This window comes from Plectropomus leopardus, chromosome 13 (assembly GCF_008729295.1).
Source record: "Plectropomus leopardus isolate mb chromosome 13, YSFRI_Pleo_2.0, whole genome shotgun sequence".
Lineage (NCBI taxonomy): Eukaryota > Metazoa > Chordata > Actinopteri > Perciformes > Serranidae > Plectropomus > Plectropomus leopardus.
The window spans coordinates 26,676,513-26,691,783 of NC_056475.1; the positions used below are offsets into that span (position 1 = coordinate 26,676,513).

At 37.0% G+C, this 15,271-nt stretch overlaps 1 protein-coding gene across 5 annotated transcripts in view; it reads right to left on the reverse strand.

The window, feature by feature from the left end:
* The window catches only part of acaca (acetyl-CoA carboxylase alpha), a 47,521-nt gene extending 40,157 nt beyond the window's left edge, over nucleotides 1-7,364 (reverse strand). For all 5 annotated transcript variants that reach the window (XM_042499292.1, XM_042499293.1, XM_042499289.1 and 2 more), the window contains exons 1-7: nucleotides 7,202-7,364; nucleotides 5,356-5,614; nucleotides 2,213-2,345; nucleotides 1,400-1,538; nucleotides 1,085-1,194; nucleotides 905-986; nucleotides 697-795 (exon numbers count right to left, since the gene is read on the reverse strand). In XM_042499292.1, the coding sequence (XP_042355226.1) occupies nucleotides 697-795; nucleotides 905-986; nucleotides 1,085-1,194; nucleotides 1,400-1,538; nucleotides 2,213-2,345; nucleotides 5,356-5,585 (793 nt within the window). In that variant the 5' untranslated portion in view covers nucleotides 5,586-5,614; nucleotides 7,202-7,364. The remainder of the gene's footprint in view (nucleotides 1-696; nucleotides 796-904; nucleotides 987-1,084; nucleotides 1,195-1,399; nucleotides 1,539-2,212; nucleotides 2,346-5,355; nucleotides 5,615-7,201) is intronic.
* Nucleotides 7,365-15,271: the final 7,907 nt, after the last annotated feature.

A 15,271-nucleotide genomic window follows, 5' to 3' on the forward strand; every position in this document is an offset into this window, starting at 1 on the left:
GTTTTTACAGAGTACAAACATTTGTCATAACCAGTCTATGAATACTTGACTTTTTGAGGTCACAGAAACTTTGACCTTTGTTCATCAAACTCTAACCAGGTCATCCTTTGTGCCAAATTCAAGAAATTCCCTCCAGCCTTTCCTGACAGCTCGCGTTCACAAGAATGAAACGGACTGATGGACAACCCAAAAACATAATGTCTTCAGTCACAGCTGTTGCAGGCATGGAGGCATAAAAACTTTGTGAGGTCACAGTGACCTTAAACGTGGACCATCGAATTCCAATCAGTTCACCCTCAAGACCAAGTGAACGTTTGTGCCAAATGTAATGACATTCCCTTCAGGTGTTCCTGAGATACCACGTTCTCAAGAATGGGATGGACGTGAGGTCACTGTGACCTTAAAACCACCAAAATCGTACAGGTTTATTTTTGAGTCCGTCTCTACATTTGTGCCAAATTTAAAGAAATTCCCTTCAGGGATTCCTGAGATTTTATGTTCACATGAATGGGACGGACAGACAGGCAAGCAGAAAATATAATGCCTCCTGCCACTGCTGTCCCCAGCGCAGGGGCATAAAAATCTTTTTTTTTTTTCCTTTCATACTATAGATAGCCTCTTTTGATTTTTCAGAGCTAATCATAAACAGCCTCAACAAAAATCTATCTTTGAACTTCGAAATAAACAATGACATACCTGCGCCGCTCCAGGGCAGCGTTGGAATGCCTGCTGTCTGAGCCACAATTGACGAGGCAATCTTGTCTCCTAGAGCCCACATAGCCTGACTTGGGGGACCTGAGGAAGGAGTAAGCAACAAAAAAAATCATTTTAATTAGTAAACTGACAATGTGAAGGTAAGTTAAAGGGTCAAATAATAATAGACAAAGTGAGACAATCATCTTACCCATGAAAGCAATGCCATTTTTGTGAAGCAGCTCCGGGAGTTTGGGGTTCTCTGAGGCGTGACCCCATCCAGCCCACACTGCCTGTGAGGAACAACAGAACGAAAAAGGGGTATTTAATCAATGATACAATTATTGTTTACAACAGGAAAACTTTGGATATGTGAAGCGCCTGATCGTACCTGAACAGGTATACGTTTAGCAATATCCAGAATGAGCTCAACATTGGCATAGTTGTTGTTATTGGTCCCTCCTGGCACAGGCACGTAATGATCTGCCATCTTGATGTATTCTGTGAAAGACAGAACCACAGAAAACCTATTATTCCCAAATCATCTTGCGGCAGTCACATTTTTTATTATTATAATATTCCTGACAGGGCACTGGTGTACTGTCTTCTAATGAGCTCTGGTGTTTAGAGTGTGGCGTTCTGGCACCACCGTTGGTGCACTTACTCAATTTCACATGTTCAGAGATATCATGCTAAGGCAGCTCACCTGCATTGGCCTTCAGGTCTTCTGGGGTCACCATGACAACAAAGCGGATCGCCCTTTCATTACGAAACATCTCATAGGCCCAGCGGCGGATGGAGCGCATGCATTTGACTGCAGCAATGCCATTGTTGGCGATAAGCACCTGACGAAGCAAAATAGTTGAGTTACTGATGGTGATTTGCTCACATAAAATGAAACAAACAGTAGTGGTTGGTCATATACACTGCTGTGTCTGTATGCATAATGACCTTATGTTCATTTTAACCCTTTGAAACTTGAGCAAATGGCCTTGATTTCAAAAACACAAAAAGAAGTTGCATGCAGTTATAAGAAAATTAGCACAAAAAAAAGAAACATGAAAAATGTTTTTAAAAAAAATAAAATAAAATAAAAATGAATAAAAACATAAAAAATGAATAAATGCATAGATAAAATAGTTAATAATAATAATAACATTTTCTTTTTCTGGGCACTTTTACAGTTTTGATTTTTTTTATTATCTTTTAATAATTTTCCCTCTCTCGCTCTCCTATTTTTTAAAACCTAATTTTCAGGTCTTTTTCTTTGCCTAATTTCTCGCAGTTTGTGGGACATCTCTTGCCAAACTGCACGGTGCCTTTTATAAGCCGTGTTTTCAAAAGACTTTAAACCAGTTTGCTCAAGTTTTTAAAGGTTTCAGTGCTTGTAAAAGGCATCTGAACGGCGCACAAGAAAACTGGGGTTCAAGGGGTTAAAGACACTAATTAATTAATGTTTTCAATATTGAGTGATTTATTCTGCCAGTAGACTTTCAGCATCCAAGATATAAATCCTTACCTTCTCGATAACCTTGTTGCCACCAAAGCGGGTGACAAATTCAGCAGGAGAGGCCACAGTGAAGTCCCTCTGGAGGTCAATACGCCGGCGATCTCTGCCTTGTTTCACCAGGTGAAGCCCTGACATGCTCGGCCTTTAAAAAAGGAATACAGAGAATGAATAACCAAACATTCACATCACTTCTAGTTTTTGATGGCACTTATAATGAATGACTAATGGCTAATAACAAGCAGATAACTCATAGTAACTGACAAGAATTTAGAAATTAAGCTGCCAGAAACAAACTGTCACATGAGTCTTTTGGCAGCAGCTTTGCTTTAAAAAGAGATTATGTTTATAGTCCAGAAGATAATAATACACTGATATCACATCCTAATGATAAGAGACTGATCTAAAGTGGAGGAGGAACTGACTACTGTGTCTTATCTTATACTTTATAGCTCGCGGTTGAGTTATAGACAGTTTAATCTACTATTACGTGTGAAAAAGAAAAAGAAAAGAAAACTTAGCAATGACAAGAATGGCGGAATGGTCAACTATTATGCCTTTAAGAAGAAAACAGCCAGTTTACAGTAAAATAGAGCGTAACACATTATGCATAACCGCGCAGACATGTTCACATGATTGGGTAAGCCTCCAACAGGGCTCGCAGAGGGAAAAATATTGATTTACTTATTCTGAATATTTGAAATTAGGGTTGCACTGTTCTTAATCTGTAAAATTAACCATCGATTAATTGTTATCTGAAATTAAACATGAAAAACTTTGATTATTTTGATCAATTCCAAATGCATTTTTCCTTAGTTAAAGCTAAAAGCAACTTACTGCATATACTCTGACAGCATTTCATAGTCTATTAATTAATTGCCTAAATTTCAATTAAATGTTAAATGTTCAATTAAATTACTGATGACCAATAAGTCGACTGTCAATTCATTGACTTAAATCCCCATTTAAAAGTTTCAGTTGTGTTTTTTTTTCTGCAGGATTGACACACAACTTCCGGCTTTTTTTTCTCACTCTCATATTGTTAATGTTTTCTGAAAATCATTCTGCTGTTCTCTGCAACTAACCAAGAAAAAGAGATGTCATCGTTGTGATGTTACAGCTTTTTCATAAAAGTCATTGAACAAAAAACATTTGAATTGTATGCCCCACATGTCAATTTTTCCCTGTCGTATCAAAAATGAAATCAAATATTAATATTTTTCAAGGTATTGGATCGAAGAAACTCCAGTATCATGAGAATACTGTGGGTAGTTAAAGGGGGGGGATATGACCATCAGCTGAAGGGTGTGACAGCGGCTCGGCCCATTTGGTTGATTGCTTTCTGTGGCCTGATACTGCATTACTGCATCACTGTAGCAGACACCGGCACAACGCAAATGAGTTCCTGATTTCAGTCCAGCTTTGGAGCCACAAGGGTTTGTTCTGTCCTGTGAGAGAGACAACTGTGGGGGGGTGGAGAAGGCAGACGCTCCCATCCAGTATATCCAGTTTCAAGGCTGATACCCAGCTTCTTTTAGTTATCTTCTCTCATCCTCTTTGCCCTTATGAAACTGATCAAACTAAAGCAGACCGGACGGAGAATTGATCCCCATGTCTTATATACAATAGATAATTTAGTTCTAAAATTTGCAGTTTGCATATACACGTTCCTGACGAGCACAAAAAAACCCACCACTATCAGTATGGATGTCTGAATGACAGAACAATATTTAAGAAAAAAAAAGAAAATATGTCTAAAATCATTTTAACCCACTGCACTATAAAACTGAGCGGTTGATCTTACTTAAAATAATCTTGGAAAACAAAAAAATTTAGCTGTATTTACTTAATTTTATGAAGTTGTTGCAACTTAAACAGACAAGTGCAAATGCCTTTTGCTTTCCTAATCTTTATCTAAATTAACTTGATCATGATGAAGATGATTTTGCCAATGATGAAGTTAGGAAATCTGCAAGTTCTGTTTTCATGTTAACATGTTTAAGAATATACAAATATTATTTACTTGTACACTGTTAAAAGAAACTATTTGTTCTGATGAAAATTTAGTTTCTGGGCTGCCGAACATTTTCAAGTTATACAAGTTGAATTATTAAAAAAAAAAAATCACCTCCACTTGTCTTCTCAAATTCAGTCCACTAAAAATGTTAAGGCAGCCCAGACACTAACTTTTTTAAGTTAAAACAGTGTATGTAACAGGGAGGGTGCAGTACAGTAAACTTGAAGTTGCGAAAACTTAGAAAGATTAATTTAGTTAAACCTGTCATTTTTAAGTTGCAACAACTTCACAAAATTATGTAAAAAGATCAAAATTTTAAGTAAACAACTACATATAAAGTTAAAAAAAATATACGTAAGTAAGTAAGACTTACTATTAATATTTTCTCATATTTTTCTAAGGGTTTCCTATTTTAAGCAAAATTACCTTGTCCGATTTTACAGCGTGTAGAAAAAGAAGTGCGTAATTATAGGGAATACATTCTGTAAGCAGTTACCTACATCAAAATCAAACCCAAATCCTCTGTGAGGCCTTAGAGTAAAATGTCTTTCACAAGCCTCTGTTTGTGAAGCTGACAGTGTAGTGAGGCTGGCAGAGGCACTAAAGACTGCTGCAAGCTTTAAACAACTTTCTATCAGTACTGAAACGTTTCTTTTACCGGTCGGATTGGGAATTTGTGGACATTTTTCCAACTTTCACATATCCACACACTCAAGTCTACTTTCTAGGCTTACCACACAGACTCAGGAGGACACAAGCAACCCTTTTAGCAGTGTGCAGCTAGTGAAACCACATTCTTTCACATGTGCAGTAGAAGGGGCTACATGGCGACAGAGGAGGAGTATATCTCCTGATCTGCCGTCTTGAACTACGGGCCTACTTCAACAACGCTTATTTCATCGAGACAGCATTCAAAATTGCAGATTCCCTGTTTTTCATTTCGTATTTGCAAGCCACTAATAAATATTGTAATTCAAGGTTACAAAATGAAAAAAAAAACTTGAATTGTTGCTGAGCATATCGTAAACTCTCAAGAACCATTTTCCATGCCAGGGAAATATTTCAAGTATCTTCCTAAAATGACACATTCTTGATACAAATTAATCTGCATGCCTGAAAAAAGAACTTGCATTCTAACCTTAGGTTGTGCATGGGGCCTTCAATGTGGTCGAATCCCATTTCAAAGGTGCTGCTCGAGCTATCTGAAGATGGAGACAAGGAGCGATTGTCCTTCTCCTCCAGCTGCAGGTCATTCTTCCCTTGGATTTCATCCTCCGAGTTCTCCTCTGATACTGATCCCACAATGAAGTGAGAGTGCAAGGCCGCGACGGCGGGGTTCTTCATGGCAGCACCATCCTGCTGTGCCATGGCTGGGCGACACGAGCAGGCTGCAAACACTGGCAAGAAATACAACAGCGGCAGCAGCTGTTATAAAGGAGACACAGTGTCCAAATATCAGGGTACAGTGTGACATTGCCTTGGCTGGCATGTGTTTGTCATATTGCAAAAGTGAGTTACATGAACTTAAGCATCTTGATAATGCAAGTGATATTGCAACACTTGGACTAACACTGGGAGCATCAGTACACTGTGTGCAGGCTCTGACATAGTACCATTATAGAACATTCCAAAACTGTTAAATACTGGCATGTTATTCTGTTCATACTTTCATCAGTAACCATTACAGCAGGAATAAAAAAAACATACTGATACAGCATAGTATCACAATATTTTGGATGGCAATATTGTAACGATACATTGACGCCAGGTTTCTTTTTTTTTTATAAATATTGCAAAATTCAAATTAAACTTTTGGTAGTCTGCTACCATTATATATTAGTTTGTTGTTGTTTTTTTAGTCCCAAAAAAATGAAAATTTTGAAACGTTATCTTTAGAACTTTATCTTTTTAGATGAATCAGGTGTTGACAATTTCTTGTCTTTTTGGAGACATAATTTACAGTTGAAAAAGATAATAAATCGCAATATACGTTATCGCAATACTCAGCATATCGCAAAACTTTTAAAAGTGCAATAATATTTTATGATAACTAAAGTATGTTGATAATATAATATCGCGGGGCCTCACGTGATGAAACCACAAAGCATCTTAAGCATCGTTTCATCCCTAAATAACTACAACTTCAATAAACAACACAACCCATGTGAAACGCACATAAACCGTTTATAAAACGTGTATAAACCCTGTCTGAATGGGAGATACGCTTAAAGTGTGCCGGCAAATTAAGACCAATGCAAACCAAAAACACTTAAAGCTCGTGTAATGGTCGAGACAGCTGTATGACTACAACTTTATGTTGCATAAATTGATTTCAGGGCACACTTCACTGAAAAACACTTATAACACTGGACTCCTTCTTCACTTCCTCGTCTAAAAAAGTTACCAAAAACGTCCTATACAGTGTAAATTAACGTTACCCTAACTGCCACGGTGCTCCCCAACGTACATCTTCACCTTCACGTTGCTACAGCTAAAGTTGTTTCCACCTGCTCGGGCAAGTGGAAGCCTTCCAGGTAAGGCACACCTTACCTATCGATAGCTGCTTGTGGGACCAGAAAAACAAGCCGAGCACTGCGACCACACACGCTGCAAACGCGAGCAACGAGAACATTACAAAATGTCGAAAACTACACTTAACAGACCGGCACTTCTGACTCGAACCGTATTATTTGATGGCATAGCTGACAAACTGCTTCCTAGCTAGCTAAGGTTGGTGTTTAGTCTACCTGCAAAGTCGAAGCTAGCTCTGCTAACAGATAAGTGAGACACTGATGCTAATAACGTGGCTATTAGCTAGCTTAACGTAATACAATTATAATGCCACGGGAGTGGCTCTAATACAGCAGTGACAGTCTGCAGGTATACTCTGTTGTGCTGTAGTGCAGCGTGCTGAAATCTTCCTGAGCGCAACTACGGCAGACAGGAATAATCTGAGATAAACATCTCGGCTAGCAGCAACTCACCGGTGGAGATACACCGAAACGGAATCCTGAAAAAGTTGAGCGCAGCAGATCGATAAATTAGTTGTGTCTGTTAGACACTGTTTCCAGTGATCATGAAAAAAATCACATCATGATGAGGTAACGTATGCTTTAACAGCAGAGAGTGGGGTGATGTGATGATGCGCAAGCAGGTTACTCTTGGACGTTGACCTCTGACCGCAGCTTCCGCTATAGAAATACAGTACGTAGACAAGAGTCACACCAAAGCCGTGTGCCATGTGGGAATCTGGGAAATAGCAATAATAGAAGTATTTCATTTGATGTCTGTATATGGTATGGAATATGAAATAAATGACAAATACTAGAATAAATGAAAATTGCGAAGATGTTTTATTTTACACCTTTGAAATCTCTCTCTCTCTCTCTTCTCTCTCTCTCTCTCTCTCTATATATATATATATATATATATATATATATATATATATATATACCTCTTGAATATATTATATACCTCTTGAATATATATATATATATATATATTCAAAATTAAAATGCTCATGCTCAATTACTATTTTTGGAAGAAGAAGAAGAAGAGGAAGAAAATTAACTGCAATTTTATGGTATTGTTTGTCTGTGCAGTTCCACTGAAGCACATTACAATAACAATGAATATACACTACTACACTTCCACTACCAGTTACAATGTACTTCCACTGCATATGTTCAATTAGTTACAGGCATATTCCAAATTTTAAATTGGTTCCAATGAAAGAATAATAGTTCATATCATTCACTTTTATTAAGTTTTTGTTGATTAATTTATTCTCTGCCTCTCTGCCATGAATGTCATTATGCTTTTCAATTTTGCAATAGCTAACTTTGCTGTGGTAGAAAGCTCTCATAAGTTTTGTTCTTGTGAGTACTGCTAATTAATAAATCATAGAATACAAGTGCTTGTTTACTTTGTTCAGCTTTGTCATCCCTGTATATTTATCTTTTCTCTGTATGTACACAAAAGCAACAAAAAGCATACTCAAATACCTTGTATCATCAAACATACTCAGCTAATAAAGCTGATTCTGGTTCAATAAAATTATGTAATGCCCCATGGCAATATAATCAATTGCTACATCAAACAAAAAAAGTTACATCTTGCCTTCACTGGCATAAAAGATTCACTGTACAGTTTTTACGTCCTATCTATTTCACCTACATCTAGGAAGGTCCCATCCTCAGAGAACCAATCAGATTCCAGCGCGATGCTATGGGCGGGTTCAGAGGGGGGTGTTATCATACATCCATGGGTGCTATAGGAGGGGCGGGTCCCGGAAGAGGTTGTCCCTCTGCTGGCATGTACTGCATGTACAGTCTGCGGCGCAACGCTGCTGCTGTCTGGAACAGAGCCGATACTTCACGTGGGCGTTTGTCCTGTCGAAACGTTTTCACACAGTTTCAGGTCTTTGTTATTGACTGTAAAGCCATTTGCGACCCCACTTATCTAAAGACAGGTGTTAGAATTACAAAACCACATATTATCTTGTAATCATGGCAACAGTAGAACAGCGGGACAACGCCTTGTGTCTGTGGGCTGCATCAGCTCAGCCTCCAAAAATCGCCCCATGTGCTGATGTGTTGACCGGATTCTTGCGATGATATGAGTCACCAACATTAAAGATGATGTGGAGTAAAAAAAATAATCCTATGTGTTTATGGAAACAAAATAGTTCTTTTATTTCCTGACTTTTTTGTTGTTGCCTCATGTTTAAGGCTCAGTCTTTCTGCTGCAGGGGTTAAGACAAAAAAAGGACAGAACTGTCAATAAGAAGGGGAGCTTGGGGGTAATTGGAACTTCATTTTATTTATTTATTTATTTATAATTGGGGTTTTTTATGCATTATTTAAAAACGTACTTGGATACATTTTTTACATAGGTAACTTGTATCTGTGTTTGACTTGTTGGCAGTTATCTTATTTTTTTTCCTAAACTATTTAATGTTGTTAAGTCATACACCATTTTGATGGTGTCGGGTCAACTGTAATATGACGTTATCAACCCCAAACCACACCACTCATGACACTAGCTACCCTGCTGGCTGGAAATAATAAAGCCAATGTTTTGAACAGAATGGTTATCAAAACTAGATGGATTTAAGTTCTTGGACATAAAAGTTAGGACAGTTGGAAGAAAATAGATGACAAATTACTCATTGCTCAAAAATGTGTTTTGGCATTAAACAAATAAAATAAATTTATACCCATGAAACTTATAGCATTCCTACACTACTGATCAGAAAAATGTGCTTAATTTAAAGCAGAAAAATAAATACAGAAGAGAATAATGGGGTTTATTTTTAAAGGCAGAAAAAATACCGACATATGCCCACATACCCGTATATACACAAATAATAAAGAAAAAAAATGACTGGTGCAATTTGAGATGTTATACTTGCTCCCAGTCTCCCCTAAAAAGTACATGGGAACAATAATGGTGTGCTCGATGATGAAATTAAACTAATGTCACAAGCTTTACAGAAAAAAATAACCTCTCAATGCCAATGAAAACATTATAGAGTAACTCTCTTAAGTGCTGTGTTTGAAAATGCATTGTCACTGCAGTTGTAATCCACTAGAGGGCTTCAGAGGCCATCAGTTTGACACCTAAGTACTGTAAATTAGCCAGAGATCAAATGGTCATGCAAGACTTTTTAGTTGGAATTCTAGTACTTATTATTAATTTTATGTTTCAACATTGCATTATCATTAGATAGAAGATTCTACATATTTTGTATTTTATTATCTTTGACTGTATTTCATTTATTTGGCAATTTGGGCCAACAGCAAGAAAACTGAGACATACTGCATAAGTCATACCTCCATATGCTAAGTATACAGGACGGGATAAAATTATGAATAATGCAGATAAGATTGTTTCATGTTTATTTATTCCATGCAAAAAAAAAAGTATGCATGTAACAAACTTGACCTGAGCTTATTTCATGTCTGTTACCCCTTTGCATGTCCCAACGCCTTATGTGTGTTTATGGCATATTTTACACAAAAAATGTCAGCTCCTTTTTTAAATGCTGTAAATAGTGCATTCCCACCTCAAGCACACACACTTTTCTGCTTTCGCACTCTTAACAGAGCCATGCACGAAGCCTCACTCCCTTGCTTTATTCATGAAAACACGGGCTTTTGGATGATATCCCCGTTAAGAGCGTTATTCATATTGTATGTTACAGATGACTATCTAGTGTCTTTAAGCCATCTGTGTTGACAATTTGCAGCTCAGCACTTGGAATTTAGAGCACCAATATGCTGAGTATTCTTGCCAGAATATGTTAGTCTAAATGTGCCATGTTGCTTTGACACCGTGCCACGCAAAGGATGATGATTAATTTAAAAATCCCCCCTGAGCTTTACAGACCTGAGAAGCCTCTCTTGACACATACTAGTTTAAGTGGCAGCAGTGTGTGTTTGAAATATTAACTTATATGTGAGTTAATAGTTTTTAAGTTAGTATTCTGCACACTATGCAATGTGAGATAACCATCCTTCCCGTCAGCTAGATCTAAAGAGGAGGAATATGGGTGAGTGTAGACGGGATGTTAACAGGAGTAGAGCTCTTCTTTCCTTTTCGTGCCTCTCTCCACCTGACCCGAAGAACTCCCCCTGCACTGCAAGGACAAGTTTTCTGCTTTCTGCAAAACTTTGCAGTTGACCTCTCTACCACATTTTTGAGCCAGTAGAGATGTTCTTTTGGTATAACGTGATGCTCAGCCAAGAAGAAAATGCACACAATAGAGGTTTGAGAGGAGGCCAGCACAGGGGGAGGCTTCCAGATCAATTTTCCCCCTGGGAGACTACCTGACTTTGTCGCACCAGCAGCTAAAGTGAGAGAGGAACAGTCTGTGCGATGGCCACTATTTTTATTTATTTATTTTTAAAATGATAATTATTTTTAAAATAATGATTGAAAAATGAGGACAGAGATTTAAGATCCTAGCTGTCTTAATCACATTTCTGTCTTTTTATTTATTTGAGGCTTTTTCTCATTATTACAGGCAAATTATATATATAAAATTTTTTTTTAAAAATGGCCAAATAAAATGACTTATTTTCTTTAAAAATTATTTAAATTTCAAATACAACTCAGACAGAGGTACAGTATTTGTAAAGTGATTCCATAGGATAAGTGCTAAGGAATGTAGTAGTTGTCTCCACATGATAAAATGTGTATTAAAACTGATCAAAACTTTTTTTTTCTTTTGTTGCAAGTGCAGAACAGACTTGCAAATAACAATGTTAGTATTGCTAACAACTGCAAAGGGCATTTGAAAAGTATTAGGGCCATAGGTGTATATTTTGTGGGGGATGCAGGGGACACATGCCCCTCAATATTTGGAACATGTGCATTCTTCTTCGTGAACTCATATGCACTTTGATTGTTTGCATGAACATATGTTTGCAAATCTGTGTGAAAGCAGTCGTGTGCGTGGAGGTCATACATTTCTAAATATCCAAGAAATATTTCAAAACATCTCACATCGACTGCATGAGTCAATATGTCATTTATGTATTCCGAAAAAAGTCTTTTTCACTGCAGCTTGAGCAGATGTATGAGCAGAGGGATTAGCAACTCAAGTGTAGCTTTGCTGTCACAAGCAGAGATGTTTGGGGAATTGCCCCAGCCAGCAGCGAGCTGCACTCATGCATATGGAATGAAGTGCACAGGAACCGCAGAGTCGCTCATTCACCTTTATTGCTCAGCCACCATCTCTGTGGCCAAGGGCATGGCAGCAGCAGCTGTTGCACAGAAACACTTCTAGCTTGTTGTGAAGCTTCAAAAAGGAAAATAAAGCAGCAATTTAAGATTTTTTTTAAATATAATTGAGAGTCACATTTTTGTAATTCACTTATTAAAAGCATTATTGATTCTTGGAGAGAGTGGGAGTAGCAGATGTATCCTACTCTGAGATAGCTTTCCAAAACCATCACTTCAGAAATAAGATTGAGTGACTAATGTAGTAAAATGACAGCCAGGGTCACTGTACTTCTACAACACCAGAAACCAACATGGATTAACAGAATTAAGAACAGTAAATGGTAGTGCAAAGGCTGATCATGCCCAAAAAGTATGACGAGAAAGTACAATTGAAACACAAAGCTTAATTAAGCCAAATGCATTAAGAGGATTAGGTCAAACATCTAGACAGATCCTGATCCATGCTGGATGAGCTGGTTTCATTGAATCCAGGCCATAAAACATGCATGTGTCCATGTATAGACATTCATCTGATGACATATAGACTTGAGTGTCCCGGCTGGCACCAGACGTCAATATGACATCAGAAAGACATTCGATATTTATGTCAGACAGATATTTTTGTTTGGAAAAAAAATCGTGTTGATGATGTTTTAAATGTCTAATGATGTTAGAATCTCACGTTGTATGAAAGCATTTTCATACAACGCAGGACTTTAAAACGCAGGACTTTAAAACTGTTGACAAGAAAGATCAAACAAGGACAATTAGGATTTTTTTTTACTCAACATGTTGGCTTTTTTCATTGATTTAGCCACTACAATAAAGGCTTTTTGATGTAATTCCTAATTAGTGGGCCGCTTACTGCAGAAGTAAACCCACAAGCTAGAAAGCTTTTTCACCCTGTGCGCTGGGTGAGCAACTCCATAAAAATGAATAGGCACCATCCTTGGTCCACTTCCTAGGTATTATTAAAGTCTATGCATTTTGCTGACATTGGACTCTCACAAATAAACATTGTTATTCTGCGTCAAGATGACATTAGCATGAGACGTTTGGTAGATGATGGACTTTGGTTACTTAACAGCACAACTTGATATCACGCGGAACCTCTGGGGCAGAGAAATGAAGCCTACACAAGTGCCAAAAACTGCAGTTCCTCTAATGGCCAATTGAGGCTGACTCCAAAAGTGAGTAAGACATTTTAACATTTCACAGCAGAAATAAAAATATTTTAGTCTCTATAGCTAATTTCAACATTCATGACAACTGCTTGGAGAGTAAATTTCTTCAAACTTGTTTACATTTTACTGAGTGTTAAGGTTACATAGACTTAAGGGCATGTTTGCTTTGAGTGACAGGCGGTCTGCGAGGTGTCACCACAGTCAATGTGTCATATCCACCCCTCGCTTCTTCACAGCTCCAAACTCTTATCCAAATATGGTCACCTCTGGCTCCAAAAACAAGACTGCAACAGCGGTAATGCAGAACAGAAGTCCACAAACCAGTGAGTGATGACATTGTACCTACATTCATTGTTTTTGCAGTCTATGCTTAAGACCGAAAAAATACCAAGGTTACCTTTCATTTGTATTCTACATCAACTTGACGCTGGCATTAGATTTTGTCTACGTTGAATTCTGGCCACCAGTCGTCACAACCTAAAGTCAACCAAATATCAACATCTAACTATGTTGGTGGCCGGCTGAGATAAAATAAAAATACTGATCTTTAGCATTTTTCTGCATTTATAACATGTTATCAAGGAGTTACTTTTATTTTGGTCTACATATCACAACAGGTTGAACAGTGTTGGACACAGTAGGAAGGTATGTTTTTAGGCAGTTAGAGTGAAATATGCAGCGTCTTTACAAAAAACAGCGCCATAACATACACAAATTCTTCCAAAAAAATGACAAAGGCTAAGCAGAGTTTGGACCTATCTAAGCATTAGCCATGACGTTGCACTATACTTGCTTGGGCGAGCTTGTGTGGACAAATCAATCCCAAATTATTATTAGGTAAATCATAGATTAGGGTGTCTTGTTTAGGATGTGTCTGGTAATGAGGCAGCAAAGGTATTTATGTGTAAGCAGCTTCTTATGACAGACATTTGATTGTTTTATGTGCAATGTGACATAAACAATATTATATTTTTAAATATCATTAACATGTTAAGACAACTGCGTCAAATGTGAACATCTTTATTCAAATTGTGGAAAAAAACACAAGAACAATTTGCCTGAATAATTTGGCAGAGAGCCTGCCCGATTATTTTTATTAAGTGCTTATAAAAAAAATTATAATAAAAATAAAATAAAATAAAAAAGAATCCTGAGTTTTCCTCAGTGCAGCTTTGGTACATCAACATAATGTGAAACTGTGATTGGGTGGAGTACAATTTCTTCATATCTCAATGGCAGATTTATCAGTGATCAGTCTTTAAAGGCTTTGATTAGTCATGTTATATACAATACGTAAAAAACTGAAATATTTACATTATCATATAAAATAAAGCAATGCAGTTTTAAAGCACATTATTGTCCTTCAATAGAGCATTCCACTTTGGATATTGCATAGCTCATTTTCCCCAAAGGAATTCAAATGAGCATCTTTTAATTAAAAATATATATATTGTTATGATAGAACTTCCTGTCAGCAATGATTTTGTATTTTTGCAAATCAAAAGGCATCCCAATGTCTGCATTTAAACTAAACACTAAATTTGAAAGAAGTGAAAGTTTTTGAAATGCGAGTTACATATAGGCATTACTTTAAATGCATCTAAATGACTAGAGTAAATGTAATTAACCCTCTGAAATCTGGATCAACAGCACTTTTCTTGTACTGCTTTCTGAATCCTTTTACAGGTTTTTAAACCTTTGAACCCTGAGCGCACTGATTCAATTTCTTTTTGAAAATGAAAAAACTCGTCAAGAAATGTTCATCAAATTGTGAGAAATTTAGACAATTACTTTTAAAAAGCTGTATAGAGAAAAAAGAAAAATCTAGGGAAAAACTTGACTTATAATAATTATAGTTAGATATTTTAAAATGATGCTAAATAATCATTCTAATTTTCTGAGCATATTTAGCTCATTTTGTTTGGGTTGTTTGTGCTAATTTTAAGATAATGTTCTTGTACTTATTTTACTAATTTCTTGCTAATCTTGGGTCATTTCTTCTCAAATTGCTCATTGCCTTCTTTCCAAGCTTTTGAAAAAAAACAAACAAGCTAACTTGCTCATGTTTTCAAACTTTACCATAACGTTTTGGGTATCTTTTGACCTGCATATCACCAAATCATTGTTAAATAGGCGGGTTTA